Source organism: Pseudophryne corroboree, chromosome 1, assembly GCF_028390025.1.
Source record: "Pseudophryne corroboree isolate aPseCor3 chromosome 1, aPseCor3.hap2, whole genome shotgun sequence".
Classification (NCBI taxonomy): Eukaryota; Metazoa; Chordata; class Amphibia; order Anura; family Myobatrachidae; genus Pseudophryne; species Pseudophryne corroboree.
The window spans coordinates 448880750-448899671 of record NC_086444.1 but is presented as its reverse complement, the minus strand read 5'-3'; the positions used below and the strand labels follow the sequence as shown (position 1 = coordinate 448899671).

At 45.2% G+C, this 18922-nt stretch overlaps 1 protein-coding gene across 2 annotated transcripts in view; it reads left to right on the top strand.

Moving 5' to 3' along the window:
- The window catches only part of LRP10 (LDL receptor related protein 10), a 57007-nt gene that overhangs the window by 16293 nt on the left and 21792 nt on the right, over window positions 1-18922 (top strand). For both annotated transcript variants that reach the window (XM_063913573.1, XM_063913572.1), the window contains exons 2-4: window positions 6634-6669; window positions 11860-12970; window positions 14063-14192. In XM_063913573.1, coding sequence (XP_063769643.1) covers window positions 6634-6669; window positions 11860-12970; window positions 14063-14192 — 1277 coding nt within the window. The remainder of the gene's footprint in view (window positions 1-6633; window positions 6670-11859; window positions 12971-14062; window positions 14193-18922) is intronic.

Sequence of the window (18922 nt, the reverse complement as noted above, 5' to 3'; positions counted from 1 at the left end):
GATCGCACACAGGACCCGACCTCGTCGTCCGGTCCCGGAGCCGCGCCGCCGTCCCCCTTACAGAGCCAGAAGCAAGAAGTGTCCGGAAAATCGGCGGCTGAAGACTTCTGTCTTCTCCAAAGGTAGCCATTGCTCCTCATGCACACCACACACTCCGGTCACTGATGGGTGCAGGGCGCTGGGGGGGGGGGCGCCCTGAGCAGCAATATTAACACCTTGGCTGGCAAAACTGACACCATATATAGCCCTAGAGGTTATATAGGTGTAAATTACCCCTGCCAGATTTACACAAACAGCGGGAGAAAGCCCGCCGAAAAAGGGGCGGAGCCATCTTCCTCAGCACACTGGCGCCATTTTCCCTCACAGCTCCGCTGAAAGGATCGCTCCCTGGCTCTCCCCTGCAGTCCTGCACTACAGAAAGGGTAAAAAAGAGATGGGGGGCAATAAATTTAGGCGCAGTATATATAATACAAGCAGCTATAGGGGAAAACACTCTGTATAGTGATATCCCTGTGTTATATAGCGCTCTGGTGTGTGCTGGCATACTCTCCCTCTGTCTCCCCAAAGGGCTTTGTGGGGTCCTGTCCTCTGTCAGAGCATTCCCTGTGTGTGTGCTGTGTGTCGGTACTGCTGTGTCGACATGTATGAGGATAATGATGTGGAGGCAGAGCAAATGCCTGTGAATGTGATGTCACCCCCTGCGGGGTCGACACCTGTGTGGATGGACTTATGGAAGGAATTACGTGACAGTGTCAGCTCCTTACATAAAAGGTTTGACGACATAGGACAGCCGGCTACTCAGCTTGTGCCTGTCCAAGCGTCTCAAATGTCATCAGGGGCTTTAAAACGCCCGCTATCTCAGATGGCAGACACAGATGTTGACACGGATACCGACTCCAGTGTCGACGACGATGAGACTAGTGTACCTTCCAATAGGGCCACCCGTTACATGATTGAGGCAATGAAAAATGTATTACACATTTCTGATAGTACCCCAGGTACCACAAAAAAGGGTATTCTGTTCGGTGAGAAAAAAATACCAGTAGTTTTTCCTGCATCTGAGGAATTAAATGAGGTGTGTGAGGAAGCGTGGACTTTCCCCGATAAGAAATTGATAATTTCTAAACGGTTATTGGCAGCGTACCCTTTCCCGCCAGAGGATAGGTCACGTTGGGAAACACCCCCTAGGGTAGATAAAGCGCTTACACGTTTATCAAAAAAGGTGGCACTACCGTCTCCGGATACGGCCGCCCTAAAGGAACCTGCTGAGAGGAAGCAGGAGGCTACCCTAAAAGCTATATATACACACACGGGCATTATATTGCGACCAGCGATTGCATCGGCATGGATGTGCAGTGCTGCTGCTGCGTGGTCAGATTCCCTGTCGGATAATATTGATACTCTGGATAGGGACAATATTTTGCTGACAATAGAGCATATAAAAGACGCTGTCTTATACATGCGTGATGCACAGAGGGATATTTGCCGGCTGGCATCAAAAATAAGCGCAATGTCCATTGCCGCCAGAAGGGGGTTATGGACTCGGCAGTGGTCAGGTGATGCCGATTCAAAAAGGCACATGGAAGTTTTGCCTTATAAGGGGGTGGAACTGTTTGGGGATGGTCTTTCAGATCTCGTTTCCACAGCTACGGCTGGGAAATCGACATTTTTGCCACAGGCTACCCCACAGCAAAAGAAAGCACCGTATTATCAAGTACAGTCCTTTCGGCCCCATAAAAACAAGAGGGCTAGAGGCGCATCCTTTCTGCCGAGAGGCAAAGGTAGAGGGAAAAAACTGCAGCATACAGCCAGTTCCCAAGAGCAGAAGTCCTCCCCCGCGTCCGGTAAGTCCACAGCATGACGCTGGGGCTTCACAGGCGGACCCGGGTACGGTGGGGGCCCGTCTCAGAAATTTCAGCGCACAGTGGGCTCTCTCACAGGTGGATCCCTGGATCCTTCAAGTATTATCTCAGGGGTACAGGCTGGAATTCGAGGCGTCTCCCCCCCGCCGTTTCCTAAAATCTGCCTTACCAGCAACTCCTTCTGCCAGGGAGGCAGTGTTGGTGGCTATCCAAAAACTGTATTCACAGCAAGTGATTGTCAAGGTACCCCTCCTTCAACAAGGAAAGGGTTACTATTCCACAATGTTTGTGGTACCGAAACCGGACGGTTCGGTGAGACCCATCTTAAATTTAAAATCCTTGAACACATATATCAAAAGATTCAAGTTCAAGATGGAATCGCTCAGGGCGGTTATTGCGAGCCTGGACGAGGGGGATTACATGGTCTCCCTGGACATCAAGGATGCCTACCTGCATGTCCCCATTTACCCTCCTCACCAGGAGTACCTCAGGTTTGTGGTACAGGACTGTCACTATCAGTTCCAGACGCTGCCGTTTGGGTTATCCACGGCACCGAGGGTCTTTACCAAGGTAATGGCCGAAATGATGATACTCCTTCGGAAGAAGGGGGTTTTAATTATCCCGTACTTGGACGATCTCCTGATAAAGGCGAGGTCCAAGGAACAGTTGTTAGTGGGGGTAGCACTTTCTCGGGAAGTGCTGCAGCAGCACGGCTGGATTCTCAATATCCCAAAGTCACAGCTGGTCCCGACGACACGTCTTCTGTTCCTGGGAATGATTCTGGACACAGCCCAGAAAAAAGTGTTTCTTCCAGTGGAAAAAGCAGAGGAGTTGTCATCTCTAGTCAGAAACCTCCTAAAACCAGGACAGGTGTCGGTACATCAATGCACGAGAGTCCTGGGAAAAAGGGTAGCTTCATACGAAGCAATTCCATTCGGAAGGTTCCACGCAAGGATTTTCCAGTGGGACCTGTTGGACCAATGGTCCGGGTCGCATCTCCAGATGCAGCAGCGGATAACCCTGTCGGCAAGGACCAGGGTGTCACTACTGTGGTGGCTGCAGAGGGCTCATCTACTAGAGGGCCGCAGATTCGGAATACAGGACTGGGTCCTGGTGACCACGGATGCCAGCCTTCGGGGCTGGGGAGCAGTCACACAGGGAAGAAATTTCCAAGGGCTGTGGTCAAATCAGGAGATTTCACTACACATAAATATCCTGGAGCTAAGAGCCATTTACAATGCCCTATGCCAATCACGGCGGTCGCCCATGTAAACAGACAGGGCGGCACAAGAAGCAGGAGGGCAATGGCAGAAGCCACAAGGATTCTCTTATGGGCGGAAAATCACGTGCTACCACTGTCAGCAGTGTTCATTCCGGGAGTGGACAACTGGGAAGCAGACTTCCTCAGCAGACACGACCTTCACCCGGGAGAGTGGGGGCTTCATCCAGAAGTCTTCCGATTGATTGTAAACCGTTGGGAAAGACCACAGGTGGATATGATGGCGTCCCGCCTCAACTATCTAAAAAGATATTGCGCCAGGTCAAGGGACCCTCAGGCGATGGCTGTGGACGCTCTAGTGACACCGTGGGTGTACCAGTCGGTTTACGTGTTTTCCCCCTCTGCCTCTTATTCCCACGGTGCTGAGAATAATACGAAGGGGAAGAGTGAGAACTATACTCGTGGTTCCGGATTGGCCAAGAAGAACTTGGTACCCGGAACTTCAAGAGATGCTCTCAGAGGACCCATGGCCTCTACCGCTAAGGCGGGACCTGCTGCAGCAGGGGCCCTGCCTGTTCCAAGACTTACCGCGGCTGCGTTTGACGGCATGGCGGTTGAACGCCGGATCCTGAAGGAAAAAGGTATTCCGGAGGAAGTCATTCCTACCCTGATCAAGGCCAGGAAGGATGTGACTGCAACCCACTATCACCGCATTTGGCGGAAATATGTGGCTTGGTGTGAGGCCAGGAAGGCCCCAACGGAGGAATTTCAACTGGGTCGTTTCCTGCAAGCAGGGGTGACGATGGGCCTCAAATTGGGGTCCATTAAGGTCCAGATTTCGGCTCTGTCGATTTTCTTTCAAAAGGAACTGGCTTCGTTGCCTGAAGTTCAGACTTTTGTCAGGGGAGTTCTGCATATTCAGCCTCCTTACGTGCCTCCTGTGGCACCTTGGGATCTCAATGTGGTTTTGGGATTCCTGAGGTCACATTGGTTCGAGCCACTTAAAACCGTGGATTTGAAATATCTAACGTGGAAAGTGGTCATGTTGTTGGCCCTGGCTTCGGCCAGGCGTGTATCAGAATTGGCGGCTTTGTCGTGTAAAAGCCCTTATCTGATTTTCCATATGGATAGGGCAGAGTTGAGGACTCGTCCTCAGTTTCTCCCGAAGGTGGTATCGGCGTTTCACTTGAACCAACCTATTGTGGTGCCTGCGGCTACTAGGGACTTGGAGGATTCCAAGTTGCTGGACGTAGTCAGGGCCCTGAAAATTTATGTTTCCAGGACGGCTGGAGTCAGGAAAACTGATTCGCTGTTTATCCTGTATGCACCCAATAAGCTGGGTGCTCCTGCTTCTAAGCAGACCATTGCTCGCTGGATTTGTAACACTATTCAGCTTGCGCATTCTGCGGTAGGACTACCGCAGCCAAAATCAGTAAAAGCCCACTCCACAAGGAAGGTGGGCTCATCTTGGGCGGCTGCCCGAGGGGTCTCTGCACTACAACTTTGCCGAGCGGCTACTTGGCCAGGGTCTAACACTTTTGCTAAATTTTACAAATTTGATACCCTGGCTGAGGAGGACCTTGAGTTTGCTCATTCGGTGCTGCAGAGTCATCCGCACTCTCCCGCCCGTTTGGGAGCTTTGGTATAATCCCCATGGTCCTTACGGAGTCCCCAGCATCCACTAGGACGTCAGAGAAAATAAGAATTTACTCACCGGTAATTCTATTTCTCGTAGTCCGTAGTGGATGCTGGGCGCCCATCCCAAGTGCGGATTGACTGCAATACTTGTAAATAGTTATTGTTCCACAAATCGGGTTGTTATTGCGAGCCATCTGTTCAGAGGCTCCGTTGTTATCATACTGTTAACCGGGGTTCATATCACGAGTTGTACGGTGTGATTGGTGTGGCTGGTATGAGTCTTACCCGAGATTCAAAATCCTTCCTTATTGTGTCAGCTCTTCCGGGCACAGTATCTTAACTGAGGTCTGGAGGAGGGTCATAGGGGGAGGAGCCAGTGCACACCAGATAGTCCTGAATCTTTCTTTAATTGTGCCCAGTCTCCTGCGAAGCCGTCTATTCCCCATGGTCCTTACGGAGTCCCCAGCATCCACTACGGACTACGAGAAATAGAATTACCGGTGAGTAAATTCTTATTTTTCTGTCTGAAAGTGGTATTATAGGCCCTACACACTGGCCGATATCACTCAAAGATACCGTTCATATCTTTGAGTGTGGAGGCACCGGCAATGAACGATGCGCGGCCCCGCGCTCGTTTCGTTCATCTCTGGTGCCCCGTCAACTGTGCATGCAGGCCAATATGGACGAGATCGTCCATATTTGCCTGCACTTCTATAGAGCCGGGAGAAACTTCACTCCCCGCCGGGTCGCCCGTTGGCCGTATCCGCCGTCGGGCAGCTCGGCGGCGGATCAGTTAATGTGTAGGGCCCTTTAGTGTGCTCTGCTTCATGTGATTCCTTAAACCAGTTTTAATTCGTTTTAGCATGGAACATCCCTTGAATTGGCCTAGATACTTCATTTAATTCCTCAAGCAAATCTCTTTCAGCAGCCATACAAGAGCTCAAACTTGCCTTTGTGGACTTCAGCATTAATGCCAAAGGGCTGAAGCATTGATGCAAAGTGTTTTAGTTCTCTTTGAAATTTGATGTCCTATTGTTCGATCTCCAAATACAAGGAGTACGATTTCTTTACATGGTTTTCAGAAGTAATTTTACACTGTTGGTTGCCACCCTGCTTGATAAAATTTCAGAAATACCTCCTGATGTACACTTATAAGGAAGAGGGGGTAGATGTCCTATCTACAATGCTTTGCCAGACGTTTTTGGAAGTGTGTACTGGGTCTCTACAATTTGATAAATAGATACAAAAATATTTTCTACAACTCTCGATAAGGATGGTCATTTGTAGTTACTGATGATTAGGCACCTTTATCACAAGAAGCTACTGCAAGAATATAACTGTAATCCGTCTCATCCCAGAAGTCCAGGGCACTCTTAAGAAAATATGTCTCAGCCTTCTGTCCTGGATGCCTATAACAATTCATGCTCCCAAACAAATTGGAGGCAAGTAATATACATCTTCTTTCACTGCACTCTTGTCCCCACTCTGAACGCTACTGCTGTGTAAAACAATTTGATAGCAGCTAGTGATTGCCAGTAGCCGGGATCTCGGGTAGCAGTTCTAGTGAGCACCTTCCTCCGGGTTCAAGGTGGGTGAGGCTTAATCCATGCTTGACAGGACTTGGAATAGGGTGAGCAAGAACTGTCATCCCAGCAAGTGCAAGAAAGATGGATTTGTGGGAATGCATGTACAGTGTTAGTATGTGGGAGGTTTTCAGGGTTTTTGACACTACAAGCCAGATCCCCTAACTGGGCAAGTATAACAGCATATGTTTGGTATATACATTATGGAGGTTAAAAAACAAACAAAAAAACTGTCTACCTTTCTGATGTTATAAATTCACCTTTACACTTATTACTTTTCTTCCATTTCCCCCTTCACTGTAACTAATCCTTTTTCTTGATTCTGTTCCAGGACATCTAGTATTCATAAAAGGAGATTACGCATTTGGTGAGTTTGCGAGTTACAAGTCCAGTAAAATAGCAGTGACACAAAAATCAGTAGCCATTGTATTTTAGATGAGAACAATTTCATTTGAATGTCTCCCTGACAATGTTAGATGGTTTAGATAGAGTACACCACCCATGTGTTGCATTTGGCACGTGGATAATTGCATGCGTCCCGCCCACCTTCTCTAATAAGCAGGTCTGCCGCACAGTCACTAGGTGGGGGCCGTCCTGTAAGGGATGTGTCTGTGGCAAGCAGCAAATGAGATCGGCTGCCAGCATGCCTGTCTGAGCAGGTGCGACTCTCAGTCTCTGACTTGTTAATTCCACAAGACTGAGACTCTTTTTATGCGTTTCTGCGCGGTCACTGGGCAGGATTTAGGCGTCAGGTCCACCCCGATGGATGGACTGTGCCAAAAAGTTAATTTATATATAATAGCTGCTAAAAATGAGTGACTAAATTTAGAAATCTTATAAAAAATTTAAAAAAAATGTTACAATATTTTCATGTAATAGTAGTGTTGGGAGCTTGCCATAATCCACTTGTATTTTTTAAATATCATTGTAAATATGATTTTGATTAAAACTGATAAGTTCATGGAGGTTTAATATATTATTTCATGGAGGTTTAATATATTATATACATTTTTTTGGCTGTTCAATATTCACAATTATATTTATTGCCAGTATACAAGTGGATAATTGCTTCTTGTAGGACGACCTGGGCGCACCACTCGCAACAAGTGTTGTTCATATCCATGCCCCAAAGCTTGCTCCGCCCCTACAATGGAGAGATTTTGCTACTGCTACAAATGTTCTGAAGCAGTGTCTGAAATGCCTCCATTGCAGTAGTGGAATAGCTTTGGGGCCTAAAGATGAGCAGTTAATGCAGGCCTCCACACCCAAACTATGGAAAGGTTTGTTTTTAATAAAAATAAAGAACCGTGAGGAAAATCAAAGAAAATGGCCATCATCCATAAATGACAACAGCTGCTCCCCCCTCTATATAGCGTGTTTTCCTGCATCCTATCTTCACCAGCAGACCTTTTAGGAGGATATGTTCTATACGATACAGATTTTAATGGTAAGGCAAGTTAATATTTACTGCTGCCCGATCACTAGATTATTATCTCCCCATGCGGCCCCCTGGCTAAAAAAAGGTTGTGGTAAAGTCCAATCTGTTCTACTCCCAAGCTTATGGTCCTATCTGCGTACCACCTCAAAGCCACGCTACTACACTTACTGTGACTTCTCTTAATCTGCAATACTTTCAAGAAGCTTTTAAGTTAGTAGGTGGTTAATCAGCTTTATCTTCAGAAGGAGTTAATTAAACATCTGCCGTGTAAATGTATAATCTCACTAATGTAGCATGTAAGAGCCAGTATAGGAGCCAGATAGCTGGGGCTGCCTGTGAGTGTGGGGTCCCCATTTATATTGGCATCCAGCCCCATGCTGGAGTCTCTGTACAGGATGGAAATGGTTTTTAAATTGTGATTCACAAAACTTTTTTATCTATAGTTTTAATGCATAGAGAAAAATATAAAAACTATTACATACCACAAATGGTTTGCTAGGAACCTCGATGCAGACTGATGGAGTAAATTGATGAGCTGTATTATTAAGCACTAAACCAGTTCCAAGTGGTTCCTATACTAACCGTAATGTCATTGGCAACCAATGAGAGGAGAGGACTCCCTACCACTGAGCCAGATAGCACTGGTAACTGTTTTGTGTACATGTATGTACAATGGCGGTGATTCAGAGATACTAAAATATGCTAATGCTGCAGGAGGCGTCTGAGGATAAAGACGCCTACTGCCAGCATCGCAGATCCGAGTGCTGTGTCCGAATATGCAGTATGGGATCACCATTGAGGCAATCTGCCACAATGTTTGCAGTATCGGCGCTCTGAGTAGGCTTAGGGCAACTGAGAATGGCTGTCTCCTCTGTGCTGTCAAGTCCAGTAATCTGCGTTGAAAGACAGTCACTGGCTTCAGCTCTCCCAGAAAATGGGGATAACATGCCCCCGCTTTCGGGAACTCTGTTAAGTGCTGCTCCCTCCCTTTCCCCAAGTTACGGCTGCAGCTTAGGGGACTCTGCCTGCTACAATATAAGTATCAATCGCCACAAGAGTTGAACAGGTCCTGTACATGTGCAGTACACCAACCGTCAGAGTTGTACATAATCCCAGTGGTTTGCGTACAACTCTGAATCAGGTCCCAATGAAGGCTTTCATTCGGGATTCTATGAGGAGGAATGGTATATCTAAAGTTGAGAAAAGGTATTAGATGGAAGATTATGTGCTGTGTTTAGAACCAAATACTTGTACCTTTAATGTTTTTAATGAATACTCGGAGGTATATGCAATTCCGGTCGAATTGCGGCTTTTTTTCGCCCGTTTTTAAATTCGACACAATTCGACCGCCGAATTCCGGCCGTCGGGTGCCGGAATTCGACATATTCATTAAAAAACCGATTCGACAGTCCCGCTGTCAAAAAACGGACCAATTGACAGATAAGTGCGTCCTGGATTCGACTTTTCGGAAGGCACAAAAATGGTTAAAAAAACCCTAAAAAAATTGCATGGGGTCCCCCCTCCTAAGCATAACCAGCCTCGGGCTCTTTGAGCCGGTCCTGGTTGTAAAAATACGGGGGGGAAATGGACAGGGGATTCCCCGTATTTTTAGAACCAGCACCGGGCTCTGCGTCCGGTCCTGGTGCAAAAAATACGGGGGACAAAAAGCGTAGGGGTCCCCCGTATTTTTTACACCAGCACCGGGCTCCACTAGCTGGAGAGATAATGCCACAGCCGGGGAACACTTTTATACCGGTCCCTGCGGCCGTGGCATTAAATCCCCAACTAGTCACCACGGGCCGGGGTACCCTGGAGGAGTGGGGACCCCTTAAATCAAGGTGTGTCCTCCCCCCCCCCCCCCCCCCCCCCCCCCCCCATCCAAGGGCTGCGGATGGGGGGCTGATAGCCTTGTGTAAAAGAAAATAATATTGTTTTTTGCAGAAGAACTACAAGTCCCAGCAAGCTTCCCCCGCAAGCTGGTACTTGGAGAACCACAAGTACCAGCATGCGGGGGCAAAACGGGCCCGCTGGTACCTGTAGTTCTTCTGCAAAAAACAAAAACAAATAAAAACAGGACACGCACACTGTGAAAGTACAACTTTATTACATACATGCTGATACACACATACTTGCCTATGTTCACACGCCGACTCTGTCCACGTCTCCAAGTAGAATCCGGGGTACCTGAAAAGAAAATTATACTCCCCTAAATCCAGTGTGTCCTGTTCTTTTTTTGTAATCCACGTACTTGGCAAAAAAACAAACCGCATACCCGATCCACGAACTGAAAGGGGTCCCATGTTTACACATGGGACCCCTTTCCCCGAATGCTGAGACCCCCCGTGACTGCTGTCACAGAGGGTCCCTTCAGCCAATCAGGGAGCGCCACATCGTGGCACTCTCCTGATTGCCTATGCGCGTCTGAGCTGGCAGACAGCGCATCGCAAAGCCGCTCCATTATATTCAATGGTGGGAACTTTGCGGTCAGCGGTGAGGTTACTCGCGGTTTGTTTTTTTTGCAAAGTACGTGGATTACAAAAAAAGAACAGGACACACTGGATTTAGGTGAGTATAATTTTATTTTCAGGTACCCCGGATTCTACTTTGAGAAGTGGACAGAGGTCGGCGTGTGAACATAGGTAAGTATGTGTGTGTCGGCATGTATGTAATAAAGTTTTACTTTCACGGTGTGCGTGTCCTGTTTTTATTTGGGTATTTTTTTTTGCAGTAGAACTACAGGTACCAGTGGGCCCGTTTCCCCCCCGCATGCTGGTACTTGTGGTTCTCCAAGTACCAGCTTGCGGGGGAGGCTTGCTGGGACTTGTAGTTCTTCTGCAAAAAACAATATTATTTTCTTTTACACAAGGCTATCAGCCCCCCATCCGCAGCCCTTGGATGGGGGGGACAGCCTCGGGCTTCACCCCTGGCCCTTGGGTGGCTGGAGGGGGGGGACCCCGGCCAGGGGTGACTAGTTGGGGATTTAATGCCACGGACCCCGGCCAGGGGTGACTAGTTGGGGATTTAATGCCACGGCCGCAGGGACCGGTATGGCCGGGGGGGGACCCCGGCCAGGGGTGACTAGTTGGGGATTTAATGCCACGGCCGCAGGGACCGGTATGAAAGTGTCCCCTGGCCGGGGGGGGACCCCGGCCAGGGGTGACTAGTTGGGGATTTAATGCCACGGCCGCAGGGACCGGTATGAAAGTGTCCCCCGGTTGTGGCATTATCTCTCCAGCTAGTGGAGCCCGGTGCTGGTATAAAAAATACGGGGGACCCCTACGCTTTTTGTCCCCCGTATTGTTTGCACCAGGACCGGACGCAGAGCCCGGTGCTGGTTCTAAAAATACGGGGGCCCCCTGTCCATTTTCCCCCCGTATTTTTACAACCAGGACCGGCTCAAAGAGCCCGAGGCTGGTTATGCTTAGGAGGGGGGGACCCCACACATTTTTTTTCCTGGATTTTAACCCATTCCCACTGAAAACCATGCTCTCTCTCTTTTAGTCAGTTAAAAAAAAATATATTTTAAAAAATATATAAATAAGTTGTGTCTCCTAATAGACAACCCAAGTACCTAATCCCTTCTAATATAAATAGATATGCTATTAGCAATAAAAAAACACAAAAAAACCCATGTTTTTAAAAAAATTTATTAGATTCCGCCAGCAAAGTGAGGCGGAATGAAATTGACGAAATTACTGTTGAAAAGCACGGTTGTCGAATCGACATTATTCAATTGAATATACTTTTGTCGGAAAGCCGCATTAATACCATTGCAGACATGTCGAATTTGTGAACTGTCGAATTTCAAAAAGTCGAATCTGAAAAGTCAGTTTTTTTTGTTGAAAAGTACTGTATTGCATTGTTAAAAATTTTTTGGTGTCGAAAATGCCCCGTTTTTCGACATTTGCGGCAATTAGACCGCAATTGCATATATATCTGTGTCATTTTTTACTGGGTATTTAAAGTAGAATTTGTTATGAAAAATCAGTACTTTCTAATTTTTATAACCTGTATTGTTGTTTTCTTAATTTATACTGATGCATAAAATGTTTGCACACTGTAAATGTTGGATAATGATGTCAGTAGTACTAATTACCTCTCTGGTGTCTTCTCTCCCAGACTCCGCTCCCTGTCTTCCAGGTTTCTTTCAGTGCAACTCTGGCTGCATTCCCCTCTTCTCACTCTGTGATGGTTCCTCGGACTGTGCAGATCAATCTGATGAACTGGCATGCCCGTCAGCCTGCAACTTCACACTCAAAGATTTCTACGGTGTCTTTTCTCCTCCTGGATTTCCAGGAGCTCTACCCTCCCCACTGCCGCCTTATTGCCAATGGCTAATTGACTCTGAAGATAGCCGAGGTCTTGTTCTGCAGTTTTCTACACTTCAGCTGTCTGCACTAGATACGCTTGTAGTGTATGAGCATAGTATTGGGGATTTTCCACGTCTTCTCCGTGCCTTGGACCAACAGAGTAATGGGAAATCGGTCACTGTGGAGTCTGTTGGAGGAAGAGTCATTGTTGTTTATTACTACTACAAAAATATCCCACATAGTCCTAATATTAAGTCCTCTGTAAACTATGACTCAGACTTTAATTCAAGGCCTCAAGATCGTGACTCTGGCCCCCATTTGTCTGATCTACTAGGATCACCACCTTCCCGTTCTCACCTTCCTTATGCATGGTTTCCATCTTTTCGCCCCCGAGGGTTCAATGCAACTTACCGTGTACGGGGCTATTGTCTTCCCTGGGACCAACCTTGCGGTTCCAGTCCAGGTATATTATGGGATGATGGAGTAGAGGTTGGTGGTGGCTGTTTCTCAGACTCACAGCGTTGTGATGGAGTCTGGGATTGTGCCAATGGCAGAGATGAAATTAATTGTACTGGCTGTGCCGAAGGTCATTATCCATGTGCCATGAGCCGTGCCTGTTACCCTATTTCTGAAAGGTGTAATTACCAAACTTCATGCCAAGATGAGACGGATGAAAAAGGCTGCCGCGGGTGTCAACCTGGTGGCTTCCACTGTGACTTGGAGCGCTGTGTGTACGAAGCATGGGTGTGTGATGGCCAAGCTGACTGTCAGGATGGCAGTGATGAGAAGAACTGCGGGTACACCCTTCCACGTAAAGTGATTGCGGCAGCTGTTATTGGAAGCTTGATCTGTGCCACATTACTTGTGGTAGCATTAGGCTGTACATGCCGACTCTATACTTCACGAGCACGAGAGTATAGGTGAGGAATAAATTAGATTTAAAGAACTGTTATGAGGCATTCGATCAGCATATTATGTGTCACATGGTCAGGGATATCTGAGACATTGTTACTACTACAGTATCTGTGCCACATCGTAGTGGCTCTCACTGTGACCAGGAGGGTGGGAACTTTCTGGTCCCTAATCCTGTAGCCGTAAGCAGACCTGGCATTTACCAGTGCCTGCAGTCTGGTGGCGAGGCTTGGATGGAAAGGTGTATGTGTTACAGGTAAGAAACTGTTTTGCAGTGGGTGGGGAGGGTTAAGGGGGAGTGACTTGCTATTTAAAGAGAAGGTGGTGGTATGCTGTGGAGTAGGTATTGCTACAAAGATGACTATATATGTAACTATAGAGATGATGTGGGCTTGGATTTTTTACAAAAGTGGGTAAAGAGTGCTGCGGCAGAAAGTGTTAGAGGAGAAGTGTATGGCTAGCTTCCTATGTGATATGGCTACAGCCACTAAATGGGATGGTCATGTAAAAGCTGATGACGATGCATACATGTCACTAAGGGGCCTTTTGAACAATATTGAGAAGTATGGCATAACTGTAAAGATATTCATCTTATTCTCTATTAAATGCTTATTTTACATATTTAAGCACGCTACATTTATTGCGGCCCGTTCAAATGAAGACTGTATCCTGGTGCACCTCTGTTTTATAGGAAGGATGAATGCTATTGAAATTAAGGGGTTATTTACAAAGAGTTGTTTTGTAAAACCTGCCACTTCTGAGCTTGTTTATGCCCGATTTTTAGATGGGCAATGCTTTCACTAGCAAGACACCGCCAGTAAAAGCTTTGCCTTTTGAAAAATCAAAGCAAGCATAAACACGCCAAGAAGTGTTGAGTTTTACGGGATGGACACCCATAGAGTGGGAATAGAACCGAGCCCGCAGTGTGGTGAGCGCAGCAAGCCAGCAATTGGCTTTGTTGCGCTCACCATCACCCCCTGCCGACATTCTACTCCCCGGGATCCTGGCGTCAGTCACCCATACCCAACCCGGTTTTACAACCTGACTTCTAGTGACTAAACCCTTAGGAGCTCACTACATTTTCTTTTCTTTCTCTATAGCATTTTTGCCCCTCTGTCCAGAGTTGATGCAGAGCTGATTCAGCAGCAGGCCCCACCATCTTATGGGCAATTGATCGCTCAAGGAGCTATACCAGCTGTGGATGACTTCCCCACCGAAAGCCCCAATGATGTGAGTGTATTTTAGTAGGTGCTGTCACTCTATTGTACTTTATTGAATGTATATCTAGAAATTGCATATATTATCTTATAGAATATATTTAAAGTTCTTTTTTTACCCTCTCGGTTTGGAACAACACACTATTGGGGGGCTCAGTATGTTCAGTTGTAATAATTAAGGTGTTCTCTTTACACCAGTAGTGGTTCTGTGGCTTCACCAGCAATACATGTATCTCTGCACATTTTTACAATACACTAGGGGGCTTATGACCATATATCGCTCAGGAAATGCAGGTATAAAATGCGCCTGAAAATACATTTTTTTTCCTTCACTTACACACCAAGGATATCGTATATGTCACTTGCTCTCTAATTTAGAACAGTAATATATGCTCCAGGTTGACTAGGGTTGAGTACAAAAAGGAGAGAGAATGGGGTTGTACTGGTTAGGTGCACAGTGTAATGTAATAAAATATAACTTTTATTTGTTAATAAAAAGACCCATATTGGGTCAACATGCGAAATATAGAGGTAAAAAGAATAGAGATTCAAGAATGTGCTCTGAGATAGAAAAGTGATAAAGATTAAAAATTCATCTGCTCCGATGATTGCATTGGCTGTTATATATATATTAATGTATTAATGTGTGTACATCCAAAAAATGTCCTTATGGACAAATAAACACTAATGTATCTCTTATGTTTCAAAACGGCTGTGGCTATCTGATATTCTTCTGTCGATTAATAAATGTTGTGCACTGCCAGTTTGTGCACTCTTCACCAGTCACAATGAAATGAAATATCCAGCTATTGGATCATAATTGGAATAAATTGCAGTTATGCAGCTTGTCTAGCTATCAATTGCCCCTTACATGGGTGGACTGCAGTTCTGAAAGTTGGCCTAATATAGTGTATTGATGCGACTGTACTTAAACGACATAGAGGCAGCCGCGCTGTGATAATATCACGCTTCCCCCTTCTGTAAGAGGTAAGTATCCAATATTCCTATATTGACCCTGTGGTGGTCATATATCCTAACACAATACAAATCAATTTTGTTGTGAGATGAAATGAGTTTGGCACGACTTTATTTATAGTATGAGTATAGCTGTGCTCCAGTGATTGTACCAGCATTTGTCCTATTAACCGTGATTCCCGTCTCGGTAGTACTATACTTCTCAGTCCCTACTTAATTCAAAATACAAGCTACTGTTCAAGAGAGTGCTGAGGTTTACAAATAACCTGATTATTAGCACTACATCAGCATGTAATTACTCAGCATTTATACGATCGATAGATATTCCCGTACTGGCCGTGCCGTACTCCGTTATCATCAGTTGGAGTATGTAATTCACATGCTGCTGCTAGTGAAGATGTTATTGGTTAATATGTCATAGATTAATAAATTGACCTTCAAAGCATCCAAGGTATGGGATGCTGTGAGTGATAACGCTGTGTATTAGTACAAATGGGACAGTACCTATGCCGTACCTGCTGAAATTGATTAAAGCTCCAATTATCTGATATCCCTATATGGACTATGTGATGATCTTCTGTTTTAAGTCAATACTGGACAACTTTGTTGCAAAATAAAATGAGTTTAGGCACACTTTATTATGAGTAAAACTGTGTTGCCACAATTGCACCAGCGTTTGTCCTATCAGCGGTGATTCAGGATACCCGTTAATGCTGAGGGGAGTGCTATAGTTTGTAAATAAACTAGGTAATAGTGCTGCAGCAGCATATAATTGTTAAAACTGATCAGTGGATATTCCCGTATTAGCCGTGCAGTACTAATTGCCACCAGTTAGAACATGTAATTAACATACTGCTGCTAATGAGGGTATTAATAGTTCGAGTAACAGTAGACAGGACACAATGCTCCTCTAAAAGAGAGTGCTACAGTTTGCAAATAAATTGAATATTAATACTGCATCAGCATGTAGTTACTCGGCACTAGTCTGATCAGCGGGCATTCCCGTGTTAGCCGTGTAGTGCTGATTGCCAACAGTTAGAACATGTAATTAACATCCTACTACTAATGAGGCCAGTACGGGAATATCTATCGATCGTATAAATGCTGAGTAATTACATGCTGATGTAGTGCTAATAATCAGGTTATTTGTAAACCTCAGCACTCTCTTGAACAGTAGCTTGTATTTTGAATTAAGTAGGGACTGAGAAGTATAGTACTACCGAGACGGGAATAACGGTTAATAGGACAAACGCTGGTACAATCACTGGAGCACAGCTATACTCATACTATAAATAAAGTCGTGCCAAACTCATTTCATCTCACAACAAAATCGATTTGTATTGTGTTAGGATATATGACCACCACAGGGTCAATATAGGAATATTGGATACTTACCTCTTACAGAAGGGGGAAGCGTGATATTATCACAGCGCGGCTGCCTCTATGTCGTTTAAGTACAGTCGCATCAATACACTATATCAGGCCAACTTTCAGAACTGCAGTCCACCCATGTAAGGGGCAATTGATAGCTAGACAAGCTGCATAACTGCAATTTATTCCAATTATGATCCAATAGCTGGATATTTCATTTCATTGTGACTGGTGAAGAGTGCACAAACTGGCAGTGCACAACATTTATTAATCGACAGAAGAATATCAGATAGCCACAGCCGTTTTGAAACATAAGAGATACATTAGTGTTTATTTGTCCATAAGGACATTTTTTGGATGTACACACATTAATACATTAATATATATATAACAGCCAATGCAATCATCGAGCAGATGAATTTTTAATCTTTATCACTTTTCTATCTCAGAGCACATTCTTGAATCTCTATTCTTTTTACCTCTATATTTCGCATGTTGACCCAATATGGGTCTTTTTATTAACAAATAAAAGTTATATTTTATTACATTACACTGTGCACCTAACCAGTACAACCCCATTCTCTCTCCTTTTTGTACTACATGTCAGTTTGGTTGTCCTAGGTAGCATCCCCAGGAGACATAAATGAGGAATCCCTCATGATACACATTGGGGTATCAAAGTGAGGTTCTTTCCCTCACTGTAGTTAAGTTACCGGATATTTGAGAGTGCAGATTCTTTCTTCAGTTCTTGTTGTCGGATGACTAGGGTTGAGTACCTCCTAGAATCCAGTTCCTTCCTTCTAAGTGTAAGGAGGTGTGAGTGCTAAATAGTGCGAAATATACATAGATGCATAAGAAGTTTTTTGGACCCTAACCACCAAAAGCAGGTATCTGTAACTTGTGGTTTTCAGACAGCTACAGAATAAGAGAATCTTATACCCTATGGCAGTGGTTCCCAAATTAGGTGCTGTGGGCCACTTTCAGGGGTGCCACAGGTTGGTGTTTCAGAACCAAATTAAGTTATTTATTTATGGTCGAGGTGATGGGCAAAACTAGTGCTGGTGGGTGCCAATACTAAAATATGTGGACAAACAAAAGTACAACCACCACATAGCTGAACAAATATGACAAATATGCATAGGTTACTTAATTTTTATAATTTTTGCAAAATTTCTCTGAGCTATGTCTTGGCCATCAAGACTTTGAATATAACATAAGGAGCAGGGAAAAGGGTTGTCAATCAATGCGACGGAGACGGGTGACTGACCCCTGCAGTGACATGGTGATGCCGCTCGTAATTGATTTTTTTTTTATAATGCTGTGTGTCTAACTTTATCGTTGATTGTAATTATTTTTTTTCTTTTAAATAGCTGTGTAGAACTCTGAACTGTGCTTTTCTTTGAGCGTGTTGGAGACGCTTAGCAAATCTTTTTCTGTGTTCACATTTCTAATTAATGTAGGGATCATTTTATACAGCACACAAGGGGAGCTTTCAGTTGTAAGGCATGTTGTTACTGGATGACTGCCGTTCCGGTTTCATACACGGCCTTGCAGTATTAGTGTATTAAAAAATAACAAATGTATTTACTGTGCACTGGCTCGCTTACATTGTTCAGTATTCTGTAGTGATAGATCCATCCGCTGCTATTCAGCACTGTACTGTAGTTTTCATTAGTTGAACAATCGCCACCCAGTAGTGAAGCTGTGTATTGCATGCTGTGGATCCTCTGTGCCTTATCACGATTTCCTTTGCCTACCTGCGCTATTTTTTGGAGTGAGTAGGACGCCTGTATGACGTAGCGGCAGCAACGATGAGTGTGGCTACATCTGTAGAATTTAAAGTTTTTCAAAAGACGTGCACCAGTGTCTTACAAGAGGCAAACGTATTAAGGCTATTAATAGACTCTGGGTTGGCCATAACATTTATTCGCTTTTTATACATCCCAAACTCTGCCATTACATTCCAGATTTTAAGGATACACATTCTTGAATCCAGACGATCAATCAAATTGACTGAGTTACCAATTAAGGGCCTAATTCATATTTATATGCAAATGCAATTGTGATTTTCTAAGCTATGGAGCTGCTAATGTTATTAAGTGAAGCTGCCGTCCTGAAATGAAAAGACACACCCATCAGAGCCATCGCAAACTCATTCACAACTGCATACACATTTGCAGCCTATATGAGAAACATCGGGTTTAAGGGTAAGTCTATGGCTACGCAGACTGGCCACAGCAGTAACGGCGCAGGCGCCATATTTTTGCATGTATGACCTCGCACCTGACAGCAGATGCACGCCATGAAAGTGGTCATGTCACGCCTGCGTTTTTCCAGCTTCTCCCTGGTAACACCTCCAAACAGTCACTTCCTGTCAATCACTTTTCCCTGAAAGCC